The 25,305-nt window shown below is 42.5% G+C and overlaps 1 protein-coding gene across 1 annotated transcript in view; it reads right to left on the bottom strand.

Annotated features, from left to right (window-relative positions):
- The window catches only part of LOC136886534 (gastrula zinc finger protein XlCGF57.1-like), a 149,144-nt gene that overhangs the window by 26,598 nt on the left and 97,241 nt on the right, over nucleotides 1-25,305 (bottom strand). The window contains exons 2-3 of the mRNA XM_068230622.1: nucleotides 23,397-23,724; nucleotides 22,636-23,060 (exon numbers count right to left, since the gene is read on the bottom strand). Of these exons, the coding sequence (XP_068086723.1) occupies nucleotides 22,636-23,060; nucleotides 23,397-23,724 (753 nt within the window). The remainder of the gene's footprint in view (nucleotides 1-22,635; nucleotides 23,061-23,396; nucleotides 23,725-25,305) is intronic.

The raw sequence follows: 25,305 nt of genomic DNA, 5'->3' as shown, positions 1-25,305 counted from the left end.
TCCGTGAATTGGTAAAATCTTGTAAATCTTGTTGGCCTAGTAAACCCATCATGTCCACTAAGCAAGGGCTTTTGTCTTCTCATCAAGCGTCTCACCCCATGGAACGTCTTTACATCGACTATGTAGGACCGTTCCCCCAGTCAAATGGGAATGCCAACAAGTTCATCCTTGTGTGTGTAGATGGCTTCACAAGATTTTCTTGGTTATTTCCGACTAAGCTGGCTACCGCTCAGTCCACCATTTCTTGTTTAAACTCCATCTTCGCTTCTTTTGGTCCGTGTCAATATATCGTTTCAGATAATGCTTAAGTTTTCACATCAAATCTCTTTCGTAAATTCTGTTTTGAACTGTCCATATCGCATGTGACTACTTCTGCTTACTATCCTCAACCCTCTCTAGCTGAACGAGTCAATCGTGGTCTGAGGTCGGCTCTTATTGCCTATCATCATGAAGATCATGCTAGGTGGGACACGTCCCTGCATCGGTTAGCTTTTGCTTTGAATTCGGCAGTTCATGAATCTCATAAGTGTACTCCAGCTTCTTTGATGTTCAAGTTTGTTCCCAACACGCCACTCTCGAACCTTTGGTCTCTTAGTGATATTCTACCCGAGACAATAGATCCAGATAATATTAGAGATCTTTGGAAGAAGACCAAGGCCAATCTTAAAATTTCTCATGAAAAGGTTAGGGTAAGATATGATCGTGGACGGAGGCCCACCAATTTAAATGTTTGAGACCAAGTTATGGTCAAGAATTTTGTTCCCGCGGGCAAGCTTGCCCCCATATTTCATGGGCCGTGTACCGTCTTGGATTTTTTAACGCCGGAGACATTGTTAGTGAGCAACCCAGCCACCGAGAGAATCTTTAGGGTTCACCTGTCTCAGGTGAAACCTGTGTAAATCACTTGCTCATTGGATCTTTAAAATCGTGTAAGAACCCCAAAAGGTTATATTTTTCTCTAAATCCTAGGCCTTCTGCCTCTCATAGTTTTACATTTTGTTTTATTTATCTGCTCTGTATAAATTTTGTGAAACCTTCCCTGAGGTTACTCTGCTGTCATCTCCATAAGACCATTATCAAGCTCCCGTCTCCTGCTAAACCACACCAGTGGCATTAAAATAAAAGTAATGAAATAAAAGTTTCCACGCCGCTGGCCCCTCAGCATCACCACAAAGACTGTACCCTTAAAATATTAATGTCCAACACAATTCTGCCGCCGAGATCTTACTGTTTCATTGCCCCCGCAGCCATGCGGCGCCGTACCGCCACTGAGGTGGGGTACGGGCCCACTCCACTCCAGCGAGGTCAACCTGTGTACGGCGCGCCGGAGCTCTCCTTCCGGCCAAGGCTGATGTGCGGCGCACCACCCGCAAACTACCTGTGGACTGTAAACAAACTTCACATCTGCGGCGTGCAGGACGACTACCCCTCTCATAGTAGCGGAAGAGAGGTATCTCAGGGTACTCGAGGGGTCCGGGCGGCCTCCTCTGGATACAGGCAGCGGCGGCAGGTCTTGCCGCCAAAAGTAATCGGCAACTAATATACTCCTTCTGCTACATGGACTCTCTATTCGGCAATTAAATACTCCTTCAAATCAACATTTGGTGAACTTATATAATTTGTTTCCTTCAAGTTTTTTTTTTCGAATTCAACTACTACAACATAGAGACTCTTCATCAAAATCTACTACAAATGGTTTAAAACTGCACTTAATCTAGTCGCACCCACCTATATCAAACAACTTCTGAGATCTCCAACTACTGAAAAGTTATATTTTTCTCTTCTAAATTCTTCAACTCATCAGCAAAAACTTGGACTTTTTTTAAAACAAAATTTTTTGTTTTCTTCTGTGCCACCCCTTGGAAGGACTTTTGGGGGGTCTGTACCGGGCGGTACACCTCCACGCCGCTAGTTCAAATATTGCGCCAGTTGAAACTCCTCTACAGGAGAAAGCCTGAACTTTAACAAACTGAATTAATTCAACGGTTTCTCGGAAGATGTCACCACTGTAAATTTGGTAATTTTGAAGTGTTCTGAACTGTGTCTATTTCGATTTGTGTTTGTTTGATCCGTATCAAGAAGTTGGGACATTCTCTAACAGATGTCTCTACCAAAAACTATGATAACGCACTCTGGTGTAAAGGAATGTAGTCTCCTGAAGAAATATTGTATTCCTAAGTTTTGTTTTTACTAAATTTTGTTCTGTGGTTTGTGGGTCGGCAATATAAATCCTTTGTTTCCGCCTGTTTTGAATTCAGCCAATCCTGAATTTTCTAAATTAATTTTCCTCCAATCCTAGGTTTCTTGTTCATGTTGTGTGTAACTTTTGTTATTAGCCAGTAAAGGGAAGGGGTGTGGCGCTTTTATTTCATGAAAGGTCTCGAAGCTTCCTTGTGGGTATAAAATTGCTGAGGTTCATGGCTCGTCGCCACTCCATCGACGTCTTGCTTAGTGTGTGAATATGTATCAGGGGGCGGGATGCACCTCTTTCTTCGGGCAGCACTTCATCCACAATGTAATGGCTGTTTAATAACTTTATTTCTTGCTAGCTCAGCAGTTTAAACCCCGGGGCAGGTTCGAGACTTTTCTCATGTAACCTACCTTTAACCCCTCAGCGCCGACCTCTATACGTGGTATAGACCCTCTTTTCTTCCGTAGCCGCCGACCTCTATACGTCGTATAGACCCATACATGGTTTCACATTTACGACTATAGCGCGAAGAGTTTTGTAGTTATTGATATGCAAATATTTTTGTTTCCAAGAAGACATTTTCAGGTTTATCAGTGTTATAAATAAGAATTGAAAATCATTATAATGTAGTTGTTTTTGCAAGGTTAATTATTTGTCAAGTAAGACTGAGCACTAATTTCTGCTTTTTAAAAAAAAGTATGTTTGCTTCATTCTTTCCCACAGAAGAAAATAAAGAAATGATGATCTGAGAAGTTTGTCTTTCGGCGTGATATTCTTTGCTCTATTTCTACATTTGGAGTGCGGTTTATTTATTATATTTGTCTTTATTTCTCAGCTCGTAATATTTTCGTAACTCTCCACGAGCGCTCTGTGTAGGCATCAGCAAGTGCTGCTTTTTGTCATACGATACGAGAGCCAGTTGTTCATGGTATATATCTCGCTTGAAAGACTATATCTCGACCTTCCATCTGAAATATGTATCGAGTTGGTTTGTTTCGCATATAGTAAGTGTTATTCCCCTCATTCAGTTTCGTCCTTCTGCTTTCGGTCTTGCTGCAGCTTTATCAGTCCGTGTGGCGCGCCGCGCTCAGCCGTGGTTTGACTGACAGTAACGTGCTTGGAATATTATATAATTCAGAAGAACGTTTAGTCGGAAGTAGTAGTGACAGTATTAGCAGCACTGATAATGGAATAGATGATGTGGCAGTGGTAAATGATGAGTGACGATGAGGAGGAAACAGTACTTGGAAATTTCGTGTAGGAGACTATAGATAATTATCGATGGCCTAGAATGAAAACCTCGTATCTCACAAAGTTCTTCCTATCCATTACTTCCCTTAAGACTGGTCACGCCTCCCAGCCACACATGAATATGCGGTCCATCAGAACAATGTTCGTTGTGTTCTTTATTCTTATGCCGACGTGTGAAGGAAAATGAACCTTACCGTACCGTACTGTAGGAAAGCATGTCTGCGTGACTTATTTACTAACTCGTAGAGTGTAATTTTTATAAGGTTCATTTTCCTTTACGCATCCGCATAGGAAAATAAACCTAACGAACATTGTTCTGATGGACTGCATACCCAAATGTGACTGGGAGGCGTGACCAGTCTTAAGGGAAATAATGGATAGCAAGAACTTTTTGAGATACGAGGTATTCAATCTAGGCCATCGTTATACAGGTCAAAGGGAAGTTTTCAACAGTGAAGTATGATTCCTAAATTCTCTAATAATATTCACACATGACACAGAGACAAATATTGAGCAATTAGGGGTACCTTATCGGAGCAGCTGGTGAAAGGACTGTTTACAAAATACGCTCGCTCGGGTGGGGAAAGAAATATTCAAAGCCGGAGTGCATCAGATAATACAGTTCCAAGGTTGCAGAAAAGACATTTTATCAGGAAATTAGCACCGAAGAGTGAGAAATCCAAACCTCAGAGACGTTGTATCGTGTGTTAAAAACACGACGAAAAGAAGACATCAGTGTACTGCTGCCAGGAGTGTGACTTGGGTCCCTGTCTCGAAGAGTGCTTCGAACTCTATCACACGGAACTAAATTACTAAGGAAATGTGGAACAATTATGTTATTATCTGCACGTACTTAGTTCTGTTATAAGGAATTCCAAATTTCGTGAATATCGGGCTACTCTTATACTTGTAGTAACGTTGTAAGTGAATCAATGTATTTTAGTCGCGCGTAGTTGAAATCTCATCCGGCCGCGGGGTAGGAAGCTCTTTAAATGGCTGCGACGCTGAGGGGTTAAAATGTAAAAGACGTTTGGTGAAAATTCCGTATCTTTAACTACCAATTGGGATAGAGAGTGCCTTACCCTCTCGAGCTCCCACTCATATTGTTTTGAGGTGACTACGTTTTCATTACCGATTTTCTTCTTTTCTTAATGTAATAAAGTTTTCTTATACAAGTCACCTCCTTAGTATGGGATTAGCCCTTGTGTAAGCGGCCTAGTGCCAAGTAGGTTTTAAAAGTGTATTAGGAGTGCAAGCTACGCCTCCAGTCAATTTGGTATGTTGGGCCATGTAATTAACCTGTTCCTTTTCTGAGTAGGCCCAGTAGGTTGGGTACATGATACCCCTGTGTACATTTGTAAGTTGTGCCTGCAGGCAAGTGATTGTAAAAGTCGAGGATGCCTTAAATAGGCGTGAGTAACAGAGAGCCGGTTCGCTCGTTTCGAATTAGGTTTTGAGTGCCTCTAGAAGGCCGGAATACGTTAGGTGAGAGAAAGTGCTCTTTGATTTCAGGGGAATTCTGCCCCAGGTAGTCTAGTTGCATATTGGTAAAGTGGAGCTTGGAGCTCATTAATTATTCACCCGGAGCTTGAACCCCAGCAAATGTAATTTCTTAACTTGTTTTCCTCTTACTTGGTACCTGTTACTCTGTTGTTGTTATTTGTTGATTTTGAAAATAAAATATAACCTTTGTTAAAGTTTTAAATTAACTTTAATTTTGTAGTTGAGACCTATTCCAGCCCGCACTTTCTTTCACCTCTGCTGTTCCACAGACACCTCGGAACACATAGAATAACTATTTTGAACTGTTTTTAAATTTCGTTAATCATTTTATAATTATTCACATTAGTTACTGTTTTAATGTGCATTTAACGGAAAAATTGATTGCTTTTAGTACCATTGTAAGCGCGTAATGAGGAAGGAAACGCTGTATATTACCGGTACTATATACTGGTACTACAATACTGTGCATCATATATTTATCATACTTTACGTTGTACATTTGCTCATTAAATACTTCATGATCCTCATATTTTATCTGTATTAGAACGTCGAACATTTTAGTCCGTGAATTAGACTTAGCTATGAAACGTGGTTCATGTTCCACCTCGCCATCGCGAAGCACTGTTTCTCTTGGATTCCGAGACGGAAGTGCGCCGTGTGTCGCTGTGCCGTATGAAACATTCAGCAGTGACAGTTAAGCCATGTCTACTATTAAAACAGTATTTAAGCCACACGAGGCGGAATAATTCAGACTTATTCCATTCTACGTTGTACAGATATATTCACAATATAAATCTAGCAATGATTCATCTTCTTGTTCTTCTTCTACAATATCCTTATCATATGTCGGCTGTCATCGGGGCGATCTGACCCTTGTCCTCAGCAAGTTGGGGTACCGAGTCCATACCATTCTCGTACAGTCCGTAGCCAAGATTTTCTCCTTCTTCTCCTACACCTCTTTCCTTAAAGTATATCTTTGAGATAAACTGAAGGAGGTCATTTATTTATTTGTGTCAGTCGCATAATACAGTAAAAATTACAAGAGAGATTATACATATTACAGTGGTGCTGCCTAGTGCCAGATATGAGCACTAGTATCAGCTGGATGTTATTCTTTACGTTGTCACAATTCGCACTCTCTTTGAAGATTTCCACGTCGTCCAGGGCTCTCCGTAGTTACGGAGCAACTTCTATTCTAGTTTCGCAAGTTTCAGGCGAGCTGGATGAGCAGCCCTGCCTGATCATGTCAAAGCATCGTGAGAGAGGAGTTTTGCCTCGGAGTTAGCGCAGTGATACCTGCAAAGTGTGGCCACAGGTACATAGGTGTATGACTGTGTTCCAGTAGCTCTCCCATCTACTTGACCTGCAAGTTTCAAGATGCTTCTTCATTCCTCACGTGAAAAGCATGGATCTGGGCTTTTGATGGATTTGGTTTTAATTTATAATTCTGTAAACCTATAAAACACCGCACTACCTCATAATTTCGAATGATATTGTACGTGACCTCCAGCTTGGAGTACTGTAGCCTCACATCTCAAAGGATGGTGTTCAGGCCACAACAACATTAAGAAAGACAGGAGATACACAACACCGAAGTAAACATGGACGGAGGAAATGAAGTCCCTGTTACAGAGGATTTAAATAAATCTCTTGAAGGCAGTCCTTTGGACCCAGTTTCAACAGGACTGCTCAAGCTGTGATCAAGTATGCAGGTGAGAGACCTAAAGTACTGGACTTGCTTTAGTGATGTGCCAGCTACTCTCAACTTTATAGGTTGAATGACATGTTTTCTTACGATCATTAAGTTAGTAATTTTCGTGTTTAAACGCACAACTCTGTTTGACCACACAGTTCGCTAATATCTCTGGACCTTCAGCACTTATTGCAAACCGAAGGGTATCATCCGCATATGGCAGATTATTTATTACGATTCCTTTAACAATACTGATATCAGAAAAGCACCCTTTCATAGAAGTTATTGAAGAGGAGTGGAGTTATAACAGAGCCTTGCCTCATCCCTTGCTTTATTTCAATAGCACAGGCGTTGGTGTTATCAACCTTAAGAGATGCGAACTGATGTTAATACAGGTTGGCAACGTTTCGTATATCTTTTCCATCCAGACCAATATCATATAGTATAGTCAATTTACCATGTAAACAAAGAAGTCTCTGGACAACTGGGAATAAAGCAACACCAAGATGAATTAGTCTCTTCTGCGAGGAAACTTCCTGTCTTTCATGGACATATATACCTTGATCATGACCAAGGGTTTCTAGTGTAATGTGGAATCCGAACCGGAGGATGTCTTCATTTTACGAGGCACGTCCGGAGAGTGAGTTCCGTTTCAATTTATCTCCGCTGCAGCGTTGCGATCGCAGGTCCGCACATGCACGGTAGACGTTCTGTATCAAGGAGAAGAAGCGTGTGGCATTTTGAGATCGCTGTCAGCCACGTACGCTTTGTTGAGCTTGTTTACAATGTCGGTGTTGATTGAACATCCCGCCGCTTGTGAAAACAGATCTGTGATTCGTTTTATGAATGCTAGGAAAGTGAAACCAATTGAAATTTATCGGCAAATTTGCGACGTTTACGGACAAAATGCGATGAGTGATTCAATGGTGAGAAGGTGGGTCCGACAGTTCAGTGAAGAACGAAGTGGGCGTCCATCTTTGGTTACAGAAGAACTGGTTCACGCGATTGATGGCAAGATCCGGGAAAGCCGCAGGTTTACAATTAGTGCTGAAAGAAAATGTTTCCAACTGCTTGAAGACAAAGGCGGCAAACTTCTATGAAGAAGGTATACAAAAACGTGTGCCGCGCTATGACAAATGCCTGCAAAATTTCGGCAGTTATGTGGAAAAGTAGTTTAAGAGTTGTAGAATTTTGTGCAATAAATAATTTTTCTGTATCTGTACACAATTTAGTTTTATTAACAAACGGAACTTACTTTCTGGACGTACTTCGTATAACTCCCGAATTCCGTGGAAAGAACTCCAACCACAGCCACCTCAGCGACAATGATAATAGGCTATCAAGCCTCCTGATCTTTATTGTCAAATTAAGTCAGCAATACCCTTATGATAGGAACAGCGGTCCTGGTTGAAATGGGCCTCTACTTTGTGTCAAAACTGGATGTCTTCATTTAAGGCACCATTTCGATGGATTCCGTTCCCGGACCACGCTTGGCTGAGGGTCAGTTGCTAAAACTGAACGCGACATTGCGTTCGAAGGGTGGGAGCGTCGCGGTTCGTGCGGCCACGGCCGCCGCCGCGTCTCCTGAAAAGAGCTTCACCCCGGTGGAGCTGGACCGGTCGACACCACCACTAAGAGTGTGTGAGACGGGAGGGTTGGTCCGCGCAGCGTCTTTGTGTCTCCTGGCGCCGGTTCGCCGCCCTGCCCCGCGACAAAGCTCGAAAGTGTGTGCTGTGTGTGCAGCGACCGAACATTTTGTGCGACACGCACAAGCCAAACACGACCTCAGAGCAGGCGAGACTACCCGCTGAATTTAAGCATATTATTAAGCGGAGGAAAAGAAACTAACAAGGATTCCCTTAGTAGCGAACAGGGAAGAGCCCAGCACCGAATCTCGCAGGTTCACCCTGTCGGGAAATGTGGTGTTTGGGAGGGTCCACTTAACCGGGAACCTGCGGCAAGTTCAAGTCCTTCTTGAATGGGGCCACGCTCCGCAGAGGGTGCCAGGCCCGTAGAGACCGCTGCGGCTTCCGGGAGGATCTCTCCTTAGAGTGGGGTTGCTTGAGAGTGCAGCCCTAAGTGGGTGGTAAACTCCATCTAAGGCTAAATATGACCACGAGACCGATAGCGAACAAGTACCGCGAGGGAAAGTTGATAAGAACTTTGAAGAGAGAGTTCAAGAGTACGTGAAACCGTTCGGGGGTAAACGTGAGAAACCCGAAAATACCTCAACCGGGGAGATTCAAGCCTTATCCGCGCCTCTTCCCCTGCTTTGGCCAGATGGGTCTGTCCCCCTGCACGGAGCAATCCGGCGTCAGGGTGGTAACGGGTTTCTACTCGGCCGGGTAGTGGTGGGGAGGTCGGTGGGCCGCACTTCTCCCCTCGTTGGACGTCTAAGGCCTGGGTGTGTAGCCTGTTCGTCCGCGTCGCAAGGCGTGTTCGTCGGACAGACCCCCGGTGTTCCGGCCGACGGCTCGACGGTGTGTGTGTGCGCGCGGAGTTGATTCGCCGCCCTTCGGGGCAGACGTCCAGCCCCTGACAAGCGAGGGCGCGTGGCATGGACGACGGACCTCCGGCCCGACTCCGGCCCCGCTCATCTGTTGGTTTGGGGATGCCTCGGACAGAAGAATCTTGTAGACTCCCGTCAGCGGCGCAAAAGCTTCGGGTAATTTCACGACCCGTCTTGAAACACGGACCAAGGAGTCTAACATGTGCGCGAGTCATTGGGTTGACACTAAACCTAAAGGCGCAATGAAAGTGAAGGTCCCGCCTCGTGCGGACCGAGGGAAGATGGGCCGCGCTGCTGTGCGGCTCCGCATTCCCGGGGCGTCTCGTTCTCATTGCGAGTTGAGGCGCACCCAGAGCGTACACGTTGGGACCCGAAAGATGGTGAACCCTGCCTGGCCAGGACACTAGCAAGGGAGATGTGGAGCTACAGGCAAGAAACCAAGAGAATTTAGAGTTTTGTGTAAATATGTTGGAAGGAAGATATTTTAAGATGTCCTTGGTGATGCGGGCAGTCACTTCACCACTGCCTGCTCCTTAGGCTCCAGAGCTTCCTGATCTCTTTGAGACTCTCGGTTCAGCTTTTCACGGCCGGTGTCCAGGCTGTATGCCGTGGTCGAATATCGTTAGTAGTTGCCTATGTCCCACCGGAAACTGAGCGGGGCATTCCCAGGAATCCGGTCCGTATGAAGGTCGGTAGAGTACTGAAGGTGTGGCATCCAGTAAATGGAAGAGCAATCCGAAGCGGCAAGAAATTTACCTGAAAGGAAACATAAAACACTTTGTTGGTGTAGCTCTGAAGATGTAGCAAAATGAAACTGCCGTGAAAGTGGGAATCTGGTAACGCTTGTGGCCGTCGAGTGGAATGACGTGTTCCTACAAGCTGTGGCTCAGCTTACCTGGCCTTTCCGTTATGTATAATAGAGGAAGGACTGTTTACTACTCGGCCATGTGTACATACTTCTATCTGCACTCAACATACAACAGCCACACCCAGAATTCTCCTGAGTTGTATAGTGATTACCTTCCTCATGACGGAACTGCAACGTGAGTAACAATTAGGCAAGTATACTCCATATCTTCGTGATGTGATGATGATTATTGTTTAAAGAGGCCTAGCATCTAGCTCCTTGGCCCCTAATGATACGAAATGTAAAAACAATTTAAATGTCCAAATATTCAACCTCTGACCTGAATTCATATATTGATTGTGAATAATGAATGGACTAATACGAAACCAAGATAATCAGCGGATCCAACTCGAATATTAAACATTAAGAAGAATTCCAATAATCAATCCTACGAATACAAATATAAACACGACGATGAACAATTATTATGAACTTAAAACAATCAGCGGATCCGCTCCGAAATGGCGCACCTATCCAGAAGCTAACTTACGACAATGGTATATACTGACCAAGGAGCTGCTTCCAAAGCACATCCTTGAATCGATTATGCTTTGTGTCTAAAGAGGTCGACAATCTAGGTGAATGGCCCCTCATAAAGGTACCTATCGCTAGTAAAGAAGAACCACGGTGTAATGGATTTAAAATTAATCTTCGCGATGATACGATGCATATTGATTGTGTCCATTTTCTTGTCTGGCCCACCGTGTATTCAAACTTCAGGATTCCATGGACTTTCTCTAATTGGTGATGGTGTGCTATCTAGCGGTCGACTTGGAATTTAAGCAGCGAGTTAGCTAAGTTGTGCTGCTATCTGGGCGCTAGAAGTGAAGCTTTCTCAGTCGTAGTCAGTCGACAATGCAGATAGCAGTTGTTCTGATTTTTGCTTCTTAACCTGAAGACGCTGGAACCTATTCTCTGCTGATTGTGCCTTAAGAAGGGTAGAAAATCATGATGCAAGAAGAGGAGATGGTTGAGAAATTAGACCCTGGATGATGGATTGTCCATCTAGGCGATAGGCCTGAACAGTTGGTTATCCTTTTAGAATATTTAATATATCTTGTTTCCTTCGACCTCGTAAGTAAGTTGCATCCATCTTCTGTACTGAACTAAGCTACCAAGGAATGGATTAGTTAATAGTGTTAATACGTGGAGATATTTAACCTCAAAATTGAAATTCTGCATGTGGTTTTAAAAGAAATTGACTTCCTAAAACAGGTACTCATAATAATCTTGTAATAAGGTATTATTTTCGGGCTTCAAGTTGTAATGGTCATTATGGCATTTGTTTATCTTCTTGACTTTAGTTAATTAAGGTTTTGTGCACAAAACAAGTTATGTTTATTATTATAATATTTTCAATCAAATGTGCCTTTAATGTAGGGCTTCTAATGACTTCCTCGGTACTTCAAGTGCTTGTTTTGATTTCGGTGCTCGTCATCTGTTACACTCTGTGTAACAGAATGAAAAGATACCGTGGCCATGCTGTGTTGAATTTGACATTTGAGTATCTAATTATTGTTGGTAACTTGATTTTCAGCTGATTTTTGGTGTGGATCTTCGTGCATATGGAAGGTTTTTCTGATGAGTTTGATTAACTCATTTGGTTTAAGCTACCGTACCTTGGAGAATATTAGGGTTATTTATCCTATTTATGAATTTATGTCCATGTTTCGGATGATTTCATGGTGTTAACTGAAGTTATGCTTTTTGGAGGATTTAATTTAATTTTAGTGCAGCCCTGGAGTAACCAAGAAATTCATTAGGGAAATTTCATCTTTCTTTCAGTAATAGTTGTCTTAAGATTTTAATCTTCTTGTGATCTACGTTTGTTTATTGTTCAAAAAGATTTTCTGCCTCCTGGCAATTTGAGTTAGTGTTAAAGTCATTTATTTTAAATTGATATCCCTGATTAATTATTCTGAAAGGTGTTCACGTTCATTGTGCAGTGGTAATTGATTTTTTTAAAAAGTTAGTTTTGAGGTCGTAAATTCTTAAATTATTTACCTAATTAAATTTAGTTTGATCAATTTAATTTGAGTTATTATTTCAGCCAATTAGTTAATTAAGCTTATTTTAGTTCATTCGCTAGGCCTCTTGTGTCCAGAGCTTCCTCAATCAGCGACGGCCTTCTGTTGGGATAATTCGTAAGTCGTCCTTTTGCTTATTTTATCCCTGGTCGTGCTAACACTCTTGACATTTACCTTATGTTGTGAGAACGGTATTTCTAGAAAATAACGTAAACATTCGGTGTTCCACACAAAAGGGCGCAACCCATAGGCAACTCAAACCCATAGTGTTCCCCACATAGTGGGTACTATTCACAAGGACCCGTTCTACCCCGCGGTATTCCTTGACATATTGAATAGTAATCACAGTGACCCGTACTATACCGTGGTGTTACCCACGTAGTTGGTACTAATCACCGGGACCCGTATTATCCCGCGGTGTTCCTCACACTGTGGTATTAATGAGAGGTAAAACCCACACACTTGGTGTTCCTCACATAATGGGCATTAATGAGAAGTAAAACCCAGACCCGTAGTGTTCCTCGGAGGCAAACCCAAAATGTACCTCACACAGTTGTACAAATCTCAGGGAACAGTACTATCCGTCGTGTTGTTCACATAGTTGTACGAATGACAGGTAAACCCCAGACCCGTGGTGTTCCTCGAAACACAAACCCATTGTGTTCATCACATAGTGGTACTAATCACAGGACCCCGTACAATCCCGTGGTGTTCCTCACATAGTGGGTACTAATGACAGGTGACCCCCAGACCCATGGTGTTCCTGGGAACGCGAACCCACGGTGATCGTCACATAGTTGTACAAATCTCAGGGACTCGTACTATCGCGTAGTGTTCGTCACATAGTGGGTACTAATGCCAGGTAAATCCCAGACCCGTGATTCTCCATGGTGTTCCTCACATTGCGGTACTAATGACAGGTGAACACGAGACCCGTGGTTTTCCTAGGAACGCAAACCCATGGTATTCATCACATAGTTGTACAAATCTCAGTGACACGAACTATACAGGGGTGTTCCTCACAAAGTGGGTACTAATCACAGGTAAATCCTAGACCAGTGGTGTTACATGCAAGGCGGACCCATGATGTTCCTCACAAAACGTAACTAATTACAGGGACCCGTACTATACCGTCGTGCTCCTCGGAACGAAGCACATGGTGTCCCTCACATAGTGGGTACTAATTTCAGGTAAATCCTAGACCAGTGGTGTTATATGCAACGCGGACCCATGGTGTTCCTCATATTGTGGTACTAATGATAGGTAAACGGCAGACCTGTGGTTTTCCTCAAAACGCAAACCCCTGGAATTCATCACATAGTGGTACTAATCACACGGACCCGTATTATCCGGTGGTGTTCCTCACATAGTGGGTACTAATTTCAGGTGAATCCTAGACCAGCGGTGTTCCATGCAACGCGGACCCATGATGTTCATCACATAGCGTAACTAATCACAGGAACCCGTACTATACCGTGGTGCTCCTCGGAACGAAGCACATGGTCTTCCTCACATAGTTGTTCAAATCTCAGGGACCCGTACTATCCCGTGGTGTTCCTCTCATAGTGGTACTAATCACAGGGACCCATACTATACCCTGGTGTTCCTCATATAGCGGTACTAATAATAGGGAGCCGTATTATACCGTGGTGCTCCTCACACATTTGTACTATTCACAGGGATCCGTAGTATCCCGTAATGTTCATCACAGAGTGCGAACTAATTACGGGGACCCGTACCATCCCATGGTATTCCTCACATTGTGTTGCTAATCAGAGGGACCCGTACTATCCCATGGTGTTCATCACATATTGGTACTAATCACAGGGACCTGTACTGGTGTTCCTCATATAGTGCGTACTAATGACAAGTAAAACGCAGACCAGTGGTGATCCTGAGAACGCGAGCCCATGGTGTTCGTCACATAGTTGTACAAGTGTCAGGGACCCGTACTATCCCGTGGTGTTCCTCACAGAGTGGGAACTAATCACAGGGACCCGTCCTATCCCATGGTGTTCCTCACAGAGTGAGAACTAATCACAGGGACCCGTACTATACTGTGGTGTTCCTGACAGTGCGTACTTATCACAGGTACATCCCAGACCCATGGTGTTCGTCACATAGTTTCAGATGTCTCAGGGACCCGTTCTATCCCGTGGTCTTCCCCACATAGTGGGTAAGAATGTCAGGAAAATCCCAGACCCGTGCTGTTCCTCGGAACGCAATCCCATGGTGTTCGTCACATAGTTGTGCGAATCTGAGGGACCCGTACCATCCCGTTGTTTTCCTCACATAGTGGGTACTAATGACAGATAAATCCTAGACTTCAGATGTTCCTTGGAACGCAACCCATTGTGTTCGTCATATAGTTGTACAAATCTATGGGACTCGTACTATCCGGTGGAGTTCCTCGGAACGCACACCCATGTTTCCACAACCAGATGCTGAAACACCCGAGCGACGTTAGCTTCTTTTATCTCCCTGGGATCCTGTAACCGAATCTAGGCAAAGGGTTAGCCTCCGTCATAGTGATGGGTGATCCTCTAACAGACCCATGGTATTCCTCAGTTTGTGGTACTAATCACAAGGATAGTGGAACTAAGCACAAGTAATTTGGTTCAAAATTCAGCATCCCTTGGTCTCGTCTTCCACGCACAGAGATCTGTGTGTTTGGTCCGCGAGAGCTATATTATTTCGCTCACGTCGACTGGAAAGCCAGGTAAGAACCCCCTACACGCCACCTGGGACGCAGCACGTGGGAGTAACACCTCTCCCCATGCTACGACAGCGTAGTAGGTTCGTGGATAATCTGCTGTTACTTGATGTCGTGTGTCCCCTCTCTCTTACAACTGCCAATGGCTGCCATACAGAAAAGCCGCATAAGATGACTAGACTCTAATTCTTCTGACCGTAACATTTTGAAGTCTGTTGGTGAGGTTTACCATTTTCCACGAGCTGGTGGGCAATCTGTTTAGCTGTAACATTCGCACGACCCTCTGTAACTGGTTGGTTACAACTCAGACGTTTAAGAAACCTCCAGCCTTTCTGGCTATCCTTCCTTAGATCAGTGTCCCCATCGCTCCTGTTATTAGATATCGCTTTTAAGAAATCTTCCCCAGCTTGGACGGTATCGGATCTCAAATGATCGTTGTCAAAGAGATCACGATAGTTTCTCAATATTTCAATAGTTTTTGTATATAGTGTTCACCGTCAGCGAATTGAGATACGAGAAAAATTTCACGATATTTACATAATCATCACATTAAGGAAAATGCTCCATATTCAGAATGTTCTCGTGCAGTGAAATAATACATTTCCCCCAATCATCCTTCTTAAAATGATATCATCTTCGAAAAGGCACTCAGATTCTAATGATTTAAAGGTAAGATGTATTGAACTAAGACGAGGCCAAAGAACTAGTTGCAAACATAATTTTGTGGTGGCGTTTTGTAAATTCACAGAGAGTCGCAGACTGAACGATGAAAGGCATAAAAGTCTGTAATGAAGATGTATGTATGAAAAGGAACTGTCTGCGATCAGATTGCAGCATATATCTGGCATATAACAGGACGATGAGGGATTGTTTGCCCCACTAATTTCGCTGAAAACCGAGATATGTGTTTGCTTACGCAGATACTGTAATTTAATATCTGGATAATATCCATCCTCCATCTTGCACTGTTGAATGATACTGGAAGTTTGTTATCATGTTGTAGAAATAGATTGCACGAATCTGTCAATTCTACGCCAGCTTCTCCTCTTTCTTCGGTACCTGGGTAGCCCCATGTTGTATTATGACTCTTGATGTCACCAACCACAAAATTCACATGTTGATGCTGGAAGGCTCCACAAATCTAAATACAGTACCTGGTGGCTTATTGATTGAGCTCTACTGTGAGAGTCTCAATGTCATCACGGGAGATGATCTGGATGTTGGATAGCACTGAGGGTGTTCAATCACTAAACACATGACCTTGATTTTTGGACGGCGAAGATTCTAGTCTATGCGACTTTCCTGAATGCATATTATTAGAGTGTCCAGTAAATTGCAAGGCTATATATTTTGTGTTGTCTTTCAGATTCTTAAAATTAAGTGAATAATAGAAATAAAATAATCAAAGTGCTAAATATTATTATGAAAACTTGCGTAACATAAACCAGTAAACCTGTACATCCAGAGGACGAAGTTGAGCAGAAAATGGGAGCTGATAAGAGCTAAATATAGTCTGTGTATTTCAGTAAATTCTACAGTCCTACTCGTTGGCTGAATGGTCAGCGTACTGTCCTTCGGTTGAGAGGGCCCCGGGTTCGATTCCCGGCCGGGTCGGGGATTTTAACCTTCATTGATTAATTCCAATGGCCCGGGGGCTGGGTGTCTGTGCTGTCCCAAATATCCCTGCATCTCACACACCACACATAACACAATAACACACAGTTCCCTACACGTGGCAGATGCCGCCCACACTCATCGGAGGGTCTGCCTTACAAGGGCTGCACTCGGCTAGAAATAGCCACACGAAATTATTTTTATAGTAACTTCTACAACGTAGCATGGTGTATTTTGCTATGTGTAGGTCTGATTTGACCTTGTAATATTTTAGTGGAAGTTTATCACAGTTTCAGCTATTAATTTTTGTGCTGAAAAGACACAAGTAGAAATTTACGATGCTTGCGTATGGTAGAAGTGTCACTGTGTTATAACCGACATTTATTCATATTTTTTTAAGGGTGGGACGTTAGATTGAGTGCATTTCTCATAAAATTTGTTCAGACGTAATGAGGAACATGTTTGCAGTATAGCAGTGAAATTGAGAGGAATTTTAAGTATGTTAATTTGTGAGATTTTATGTCCACAGACGTAGAATCAGTTGTGTATGCAAATTGGAAAGTTCTGGTCAACTTCTAATTTGTACATGTCAGTAATTACAATATTTATTTATTTATTTGGCGTGTGGCTACATCACTAAAACAAATAATATTTACGAATATTATCTCATACTAATAACATTAATTGATTTCATAACGCTAATAAGTTGAAGACAGGGGAGAGTTCGATTTTAATCTATCTCAGCAGTATAACTAAGATATTTAGCATCTGACGTTGCCTCAAAACACTTTCCGTGAAGCTAGTTAATCATAAAATTCATATCAAATGTTCGGCCTTCACAAAAGGTCTCATTATTTTATCCAACAATAGGCAGGAACGAATTCAGTCCCTGGAAAACTTCGTGCCATTGCATCTAAAACGAATCTAAAACTCATATAAGAAAACCCAATACATGGGAGGATCTACTCGATAATTACACAAACAAAATCTGGTAACTCAGTTTCGCAAAATTACTCAGGTAAATAATTTCAAATACTTGGGGAAATCATCCAACAATCTGCATTAAATCATGAGGACAACAGAGAAAGATTTATATATTACAAGTAGGCCATAGAATCACATGGAAAAGTACGACAAAATATCAGTATCAAGCAACGCTATATTAAAGCATTATAACACCGTAATTAAGCCTCAAACATTACACACGTCATAAACCTTAATCAGTCGAGAAAGATCAGTATCTAAAATGATCGAAAAACAAGATTGGGAAGTCCTCAGGGAAACCATGGCCCAGTATGCATAGGAGTGTGGATGAATAGGAGGTCTCCGTAATTATATCAACACATTGAGAAAATATCAGATACAATCTTTGGAAAAGGTGATTGAAGTTTGATTGCCATATTCAAAGAATACATGATGAAAGACTCACTAAAAAATTTAATAATGCCTCCTCGCTAAAAGTCAGAATAACTGGATAATCGAAATTGAAAAGGACCTTCAAGAAATCAACATTCCAGATGAAATTATATGGGACACGCCTAGCTTTAGAACGTTGGTGAACAAACATCATTTTGCTGAGAACCCAAGATGAGTACACAGTTACACAGAAGGAAGAACAGATGATAAAGAACAAAGAGGGAAGAAACTCTGGCAAGAGAAGAAAGCACAACCATCTGCAAAATAAGTACAATCGCGCTCCTTAGTGGGGCAAAATATTTTGAAATAATAATAATAATAATAATAATAATAATAATAATAATAATAATAATAATAATAATAATATTAATAAGTAATGGATTGAGTAATAGTTACCATCCATGTGGTATGCTTTTTTGTGAAGTGTCAGTCTGCGATACATTTGTCAGGAGGTGATAGCTCGGGGTTCGGTGTATTGAGGTTTGGGGTCTATGTTGAAGTCAGTGTCATATGCGTCTGGACCATTGTATTTCCAAGTGAAGTGAGAAACTTCGTAACTGTCAATAACTGTCCGTGGTAGATAAGTTCTATTTGTCCATGTTGTTATGAAACCATGCGACTCAGTTTGTGAGACATGCTCCTAGTAGATACTCCAGAGGTAATGGTGTAGATAATGCCGAGGTTTCTTTGTAAAAATGCTCGAGGGAAAAAATCAGGACAGAGTGTTTTGAAATATGGTAAGGTCCATGGTTTGAACACAGAACAGGTTCGTATATCCAGAGGGATTCTTTGTTCATCCAATTACTCCATTAGTACCAGTGAAATGCATATCAAATTCTACAGATCCCATTAGACTTGAAATAATTCGTGATGGCAATAATGTTGACCGATATATTGTGATAATACAAGGATTTGGACGAAGATTTGTGCTGTAGTAAAAGACCATCCGTGGCGAGATCGGTTTGCTCACTTGTGTAAGCCAGTGGAGAGCGGCAGGTATAAACCTGTTTGACGAGATAACAGGTGTTCACATTTATATGCGGCGGAACCTCTTAGGAAATAGAGGCCCGTGTTACAACATTATTGATGTTACAATAAATGGGGAGTAATTTGAATTTCAATTCTACTGCATAGGCAAATGACAAGAGTGGATTCTCAGTAACATTCCCGAACACTTGACTATGTATTCTAGTTTCGATGTTTCCATAACACAGTCATAGTTCGTATTGCCACTGAGCGTTTAAATAATTACTTTGGTTTCAGAAGGTTGTCCTTAGATATTAAGATTTCCATTTCTTGATATATTCATAGTGCAGCTAGGTGTTAAGGACTGCCGATGGCGTGTCCTTCAGTGGAAAGCAGGATGGTGGTTGAAGTGCATGGAAGGGATTCTTGGGATTGCTCGCCCATGCTAGGATCGTGAAATTACGTAGCTAGCCAACTGCTCCTAGATGACAGGTGAGTATTCTTGTTTGACACAATGAGTCAGTACCACATAGTATTCCATAGGGTGTAGTAGCACCCTGCCATTAGTCCATGGGATACCCATGATTTTTTTGCCATGTTGTTCATAAAGGAGTTGTAATATTTTGTGTGTTTATATTTTAGCAGGACTATAAGTGGATGCAGTTGAACTCCGTGACCTAAAATATGTAAGGGTTACACATGAGTTGAGTTTATTTTGGGTTCTGACTGAAGGTTATAACTAAATGTTAACAGAATTTCTTTTCACAGGTTTTCATGAATTTATTCCAATCACTGACTTCAACCTGTTATTTCGGTTCATGAAACATCATTCAGTCAATATAAATAACACTATTTTATGTTGGATAATTTTACGCTATTATTCACTGGCACTTGAAGTCCACTTGTTTTGGAGGGTCACTGTGGTCATCACGCACATTCAATTAACTTCAACGATAGGTCACTTTGGTCCTCAACCTTAAACATTAATATAGTGGGTGACCATGATAGCTCAGTGATGTACATTTCGACATTTCTCAGATTCCATTGAGGGTCCAGGTATCTCGTCCTATGCTGATGGACAGTCAGCGGATGGCCTAAATTAAAAAGGTATCGAAAACACTTCCTCATATTTAGACGATCGAGAAATCGGATGCATAACGCACAGTTGTTTATGGAGCTGAGCAGATTGAATCTCATGTTGTTTTCTAGTTAACCATAAACTGGTTTTCTGTGAATACCCTTCAGAGTTTTTTGTTGTGGATATTAATTTCAACTCGAAATCGTCCAGCCGCAGCGTTATATTAATATCACTGACCGCAGAACACTGTTTATGGCCATATTTGTTAACAAACCCGCCATCATTTTTCATTGTATTTTATTGAATAAAATAGTTAGATTATGTAGGCTTTTAATTTATGTAGGCCTTCCTTGATACCCCAATAGTCATGTCTGGAAGTGACGAAGAGCCATTAACACCCCCTGAGATACAAGAGTTAACAATTCATGCTGAAGACCTGGAACAGGCAAACACCAGTTTGACATGACGAAAAGGGTTCATTACTCACTATGTCTCTTCAACACTTGCAACGTTGAGATATAAGAGATATTTAGTAACTTCCTTGTGGCCCCGTTAGAGAAAAGAGAGAGGCCAATTAACTGCCCCCAGGTAAACTAAAATGGAGAAAAATATACTGCAGCTGTCAACATACGAGTCCCTACTTAAAGACGCCCCTCGAGAATTACGTGACATTCATGAATAGCTATGGGCACTGAAGTAGAACTTTCAATTTGCATTCAGAACCGGCTAACAGAAACAATACTATCGTACAAGTGCCGAGGGAGAATGTACAGTTTTGAGCTACTGGTCTACTCATAATGAAAAGAAAACACGACATATAGGAAACGGGAGCAGAGATATGCTCAGGTTTCAGCAACAATTTCTTAAATTGCGTCGTATTATGACTTGATTCGGCACTTGCTAATTCCCTTGAATTGTTTATTCATAAGTCTGAATACTTCTTTCATGCGCTTCTAGTCTTTTACCAGTTTTCTTTGTCATAGGATCCTTCTGTGTTCATCCGAATTAATTCTTATCCTCGTCCTGGACGGCTCCCAAACGTTTGTTGATGAGCACACTTCTACTTTGGTCCGAAAACATAAAAAGGGTCGTCCATGGTAGAGAACAAGCGGTTGTATATATCTGTGGTTGATGAGGAGATAATTCATGAAATTACCTTTGCTCTTTTCGTACACGGACCTAGCATTAAGTTACCTGAAGATTTTCTCTCAGTGAAAATGGTACAAAAGGATGGACCGCTCCCCGATGTATGTTATGAGGTCGCAGAAAAGGTGCTGTTCTAGCTGAAGAGCTTACTACTTCTCTGCTGTGTGCGATCGCATACGCCTTGCTACATCTCCGGAATTGGAGGTCTTGTGGAACTCCGGACACTTGTGTAGTAGTTAGTGGGACGTTAAGCAAAATAACATTGTTATTAAATCACGTGCGGCTTAATCACGACGTGACGTGACACTCGTGCGCCATATCGCCCGTGTGAACCGACAGCGTGGTGCTGCGTGCGAACGATTTGCCAAGAAACACGGTGGAGTGCGGCATTTCACCAGTGTGGTTTACATGTGCGTGGTTAACTTAAATGATTCTCTTAACATTTTATCGCAAAACAGAGCACTCGTGTGTGTTCTGATCTGAAATGTTAAAGGGACCTTCTTGGCTGTATATTTGTCACAGACATAACACCAGTATAGCTTCTGGCCTGTGTGAGTCCGCATGTGAACTGGTAGGTCGGTTTTCTGGATGAGGGATTTGCAACAGCTATTGCGGCAGTGCGCCTTACACCCGTGTGAGTCCGCATACGACGTGCTAGGTGGGATCACCTGCTGAATACCCTGATTCAAACATTGGATGGGATTGGCTTCTTGCCTGTGCCAGTCAGCATATGAACTACTAGGCTGACTTTGATGCTGAAGAATATGCCACAGATATTGCAGCAATATGGCTTCTCGCCTAAGTGTGTCCGCATGTGATCTCCTAACTCGCGTTTCAGGATTAATGATTTGCCGAACACATTGCAACAGTGTGATATATCGCCTGTGAGGGTAAGCATGTGACCTGCATAGATGGACTTTCTGGCTGAAGGAATTCCCACAGACGTTGCAGGAGTATGGCCTCTCAACTGTGTGTGTCCGTCTGTGACTTGCTTGGATGGATTTACTGCTGAATTACTTGCCACAGACATTGCAGCATTATTGCTTCTCATCTATGTGTGTCCGCACGTGAATAGCATGGACGGAATAACTGCCGAATAACTTGTCACAGACATAGCAAGAGTAAGGCTTTTTTCGCCCGTGTGAGAACGCATGTGAATAGCATGGTTGCCTTCCCTGCTAAAGGATTCGCCACAGAAAGTCTCGTCTGTATGGATCCACATAAGATGAGATAGAGTGTCTTTCCGGCTGAATGATTTGCCACAGACTTTGCAACAGTATGACTTCCTGTCTGTGTGTGTCCGCATATTAACAGTTAGTGTGCTGTTCAGGATGAATGATTTGCCACAAACATTGCAACTGTTTGGCTTCACGCCTGTATGGGTACGCATACGATCGGTCAGACTGCCTTTCTTCATGAATGATTTGCCACAGACATTGCAACTGTATGGCTTAACACGTCTATTGGTCCGCAGATGATCGGTTAGTTTGCTTCTCATTATGAATGATTTGGCACAGACATTGCAGCTCTATGGCTTCTCGCCTGTATGTGTCCGCATATGATCGGTTAGATTGCCTTTCTTCCTGAATGATTTGCCACAGACATTGCACCTGTATGGCTTCTCACCTGTATGGGTCCGCATATGTTCGGTCAGACTGCCTTTCTTCCTGAATGATTTGCCGCAGACATTGCAACTGTATGGCCTCTCACCTGTATGGATCCGCATATGACCGCTTAGACTGCCTTTCAGACTGAATGATCTGCTACAGACATTGCAGCTGTAAGGCTTCTCGCCTGTATGGGTCCGCGTATGATCGGTTAGTTTGCTTTTCTGTATGAATGATTTGCTACAGACATGGCAGCTGTAAGGCTTCTCGCCTGTATGGGTCCGCAAATGTTCGGTTAGTGTGCCTTTCTGTATGAAGGATTTGCTACAGACATGGCAGCTGTATGGTTTCTCTCCTGTATGGGTCCGCATATGATCGGTTAGTTTGCCTTTCTTTATGAATGATTTGCCACAGACACCGCATCCGTATGGCTTCTCACCTGTATGGGTCCGCATATGTTTGGTTAGACTGGCTTTCTCTATGAATGATTTGCTACAGACATGGCAGCTGTATGGCTTCTCGCCTGTATGGGTCCGCATATGATCGGTTAGTTTGCTTTTCTGTATGAAGGTTTTGCCACAGACACCGCACCTGTATGGCCTCTCACCTGTATGGGTCCGCACATGATCGGATAGATTGCCTTTTTGTATGAATGATTTGCTACAAACATGGCAGCTGTATGGCTTCTCTCCTGTATGGGTCCGTATATGATCAGATAGTTTGCCTTTATTTATCAAGGATTTGCCACAGACACCGCAGCTGATTGGCTTCTCACCTGCATGGGTCCGAATATGTTTGGTTAGACTGCCTTTCTGTATGAAGGATTTGCCACAGACACCACATCTGTATGGCCTCTCACCTGTATGGGTCCGCACATGACCGGATAGATTGCCTTTTTGTATGAATGATTTGCTACAGACATGGCAGTTGTATGGCTTCTCTCCTGTATGGGTCCGCATATGATCCGATAGTTTGCCTTTATTTATGAAGGATTTGCCACATACACCGCAACTGTATGGCCTCTCTCCTGTATGGGTCCGCACATGATCGGATAGATTGCCTTTCTGTATGAATGATTTGCTACAGACATTGCAGCGGTATGGCTTCTCGCCCGTGTGAGACCGCATAACGTCCGGCCTTTTCCTCAAATTTTTATGAGATACTGAGCATTCGTTTATAATCGCACCTGTATGCAATCGCGTGTCCCCTGTCAGCATTTTCCTCTTTGTAAAGCATTTATCAGAATATACGCACACTTGGAGCGGGTGGATTCTGAGGTGTTCCGACAAGCTGCTTCGGCTACATAACACCTTTCCGCAGTGATCGCACTTGAAGGGTCGATCTTCCTTGTGTCTCTTCAGATGTCGCAAGAGGTCCAACTTCCCAGCCAGGATGTCACTGCACACACTACACCTAAAACTAGCTGATCCGCCGTCCGGAGGTTGATGATCTCTATAGCTCACCTCGGGTCTCGATCTACAGTGACAAATTAAAACCATGTGACCAATAGTTCAACAGTCAACTCCACTACAACTCTCACACAGGGGATTTGCTACTTGACATTCCAATCACTGATATCCAGTGGAGAGAGCTCGTTACTCATAAACATTACATTCCTGAGAGTAAACATTATCTGAGGTTAAAATTCAAAACCTCTCACTTGTAACGAGAATGTGTTGCGTCTTTTCTTAATCACGATATCACGCGGAAGAAACTTGTCACGGTTTAGAAATGTACGAGTTAATAGACAACCTCATTTGAAGAAAGCATGAGAAGTGGTCCAGCCTAAAAGGGTAAATACTCGTACAAACTCTTTAATCCAGCACATATTATTCTACCGAAATCCGTAGTCTGTTCTCCTACATAAAGAACGCCATATGCTTTGGAGTTTTGATCTTGTTGAACCACTCTGCGCTTTGTCGCAGGCAAGTAATAATTTTTGTAAAGGACCTTGTTCTTGAGGTTGTTTGAGAGAATGTCTGTGTTGTAGATATTAATAAAGTTGAGAACGTTTGCCGAAATTCAGCAAGATCTCTTGAAACATGGCTAATCTCTTATGAATGTTATTTTGTCACACAAATATACATATTGTATTTGTACATTGTTATCATATCACTATAGCCTTTTATTATGTCACTGTGTCGCTTTTCTGAAATATGTATCTTTGATGTGCAATCAAACATAGCCAACCTATATATATATGACGGTAGGTTTATACAAGGACGTTCATAATTACTACCATGTACTACATCAGTCTACGTCTTAATTGCTGTATTTAACACGGAAACCACTAATACTGATGAAATCCTGGAAAAGCTGAAATGTAACAAGTATACGAGGCTCTCTCCCTAGCATTGATACTGTCTTTTCTCCTCAAGACACTGCTGTTATAGACATTATGAAGGCAACACAGAATATGGCTTTGGTGGTAGCGTTTTATTACAATGTTCTAATATCCTGATTTTGAAACCAAACGCAACCTATCATGCCCTTGAATATTCTTACAAGTATTACTTTAACAATACGGATAGAAGGAGCATGAAAATCAAGGCTTGAGCCAAAATTCGAGATGACAAGACGATGAATTGCACTGTAGTGGATATTGCTGCTATGTAAAGGAAGGAATGTTATTCTATTTATTTCACAAGATCACGGGCAACGTGATTATTTTTAGTGGATTGATA

Source organism: Anabrus simplex, chromosome X (assembly GCF_040414725.1).
Source record: "Anabrus simplex isolate iqAnaSimp1 chromosome X, ASM4041472v1, whole genome shotgun sequence".
Taxonomy (NCBI): domain Eukaryota; kingdom Metazoa; phylum Arthropoda; class Insecta; order Orthoptera; family Tettigoniidae; genus Anabrus; species Anabrus simplex.
Note: the sequence above shows the minus strand (reverse complement) of the source record. Positions and strands in the feature narration are given on the sequence as shown.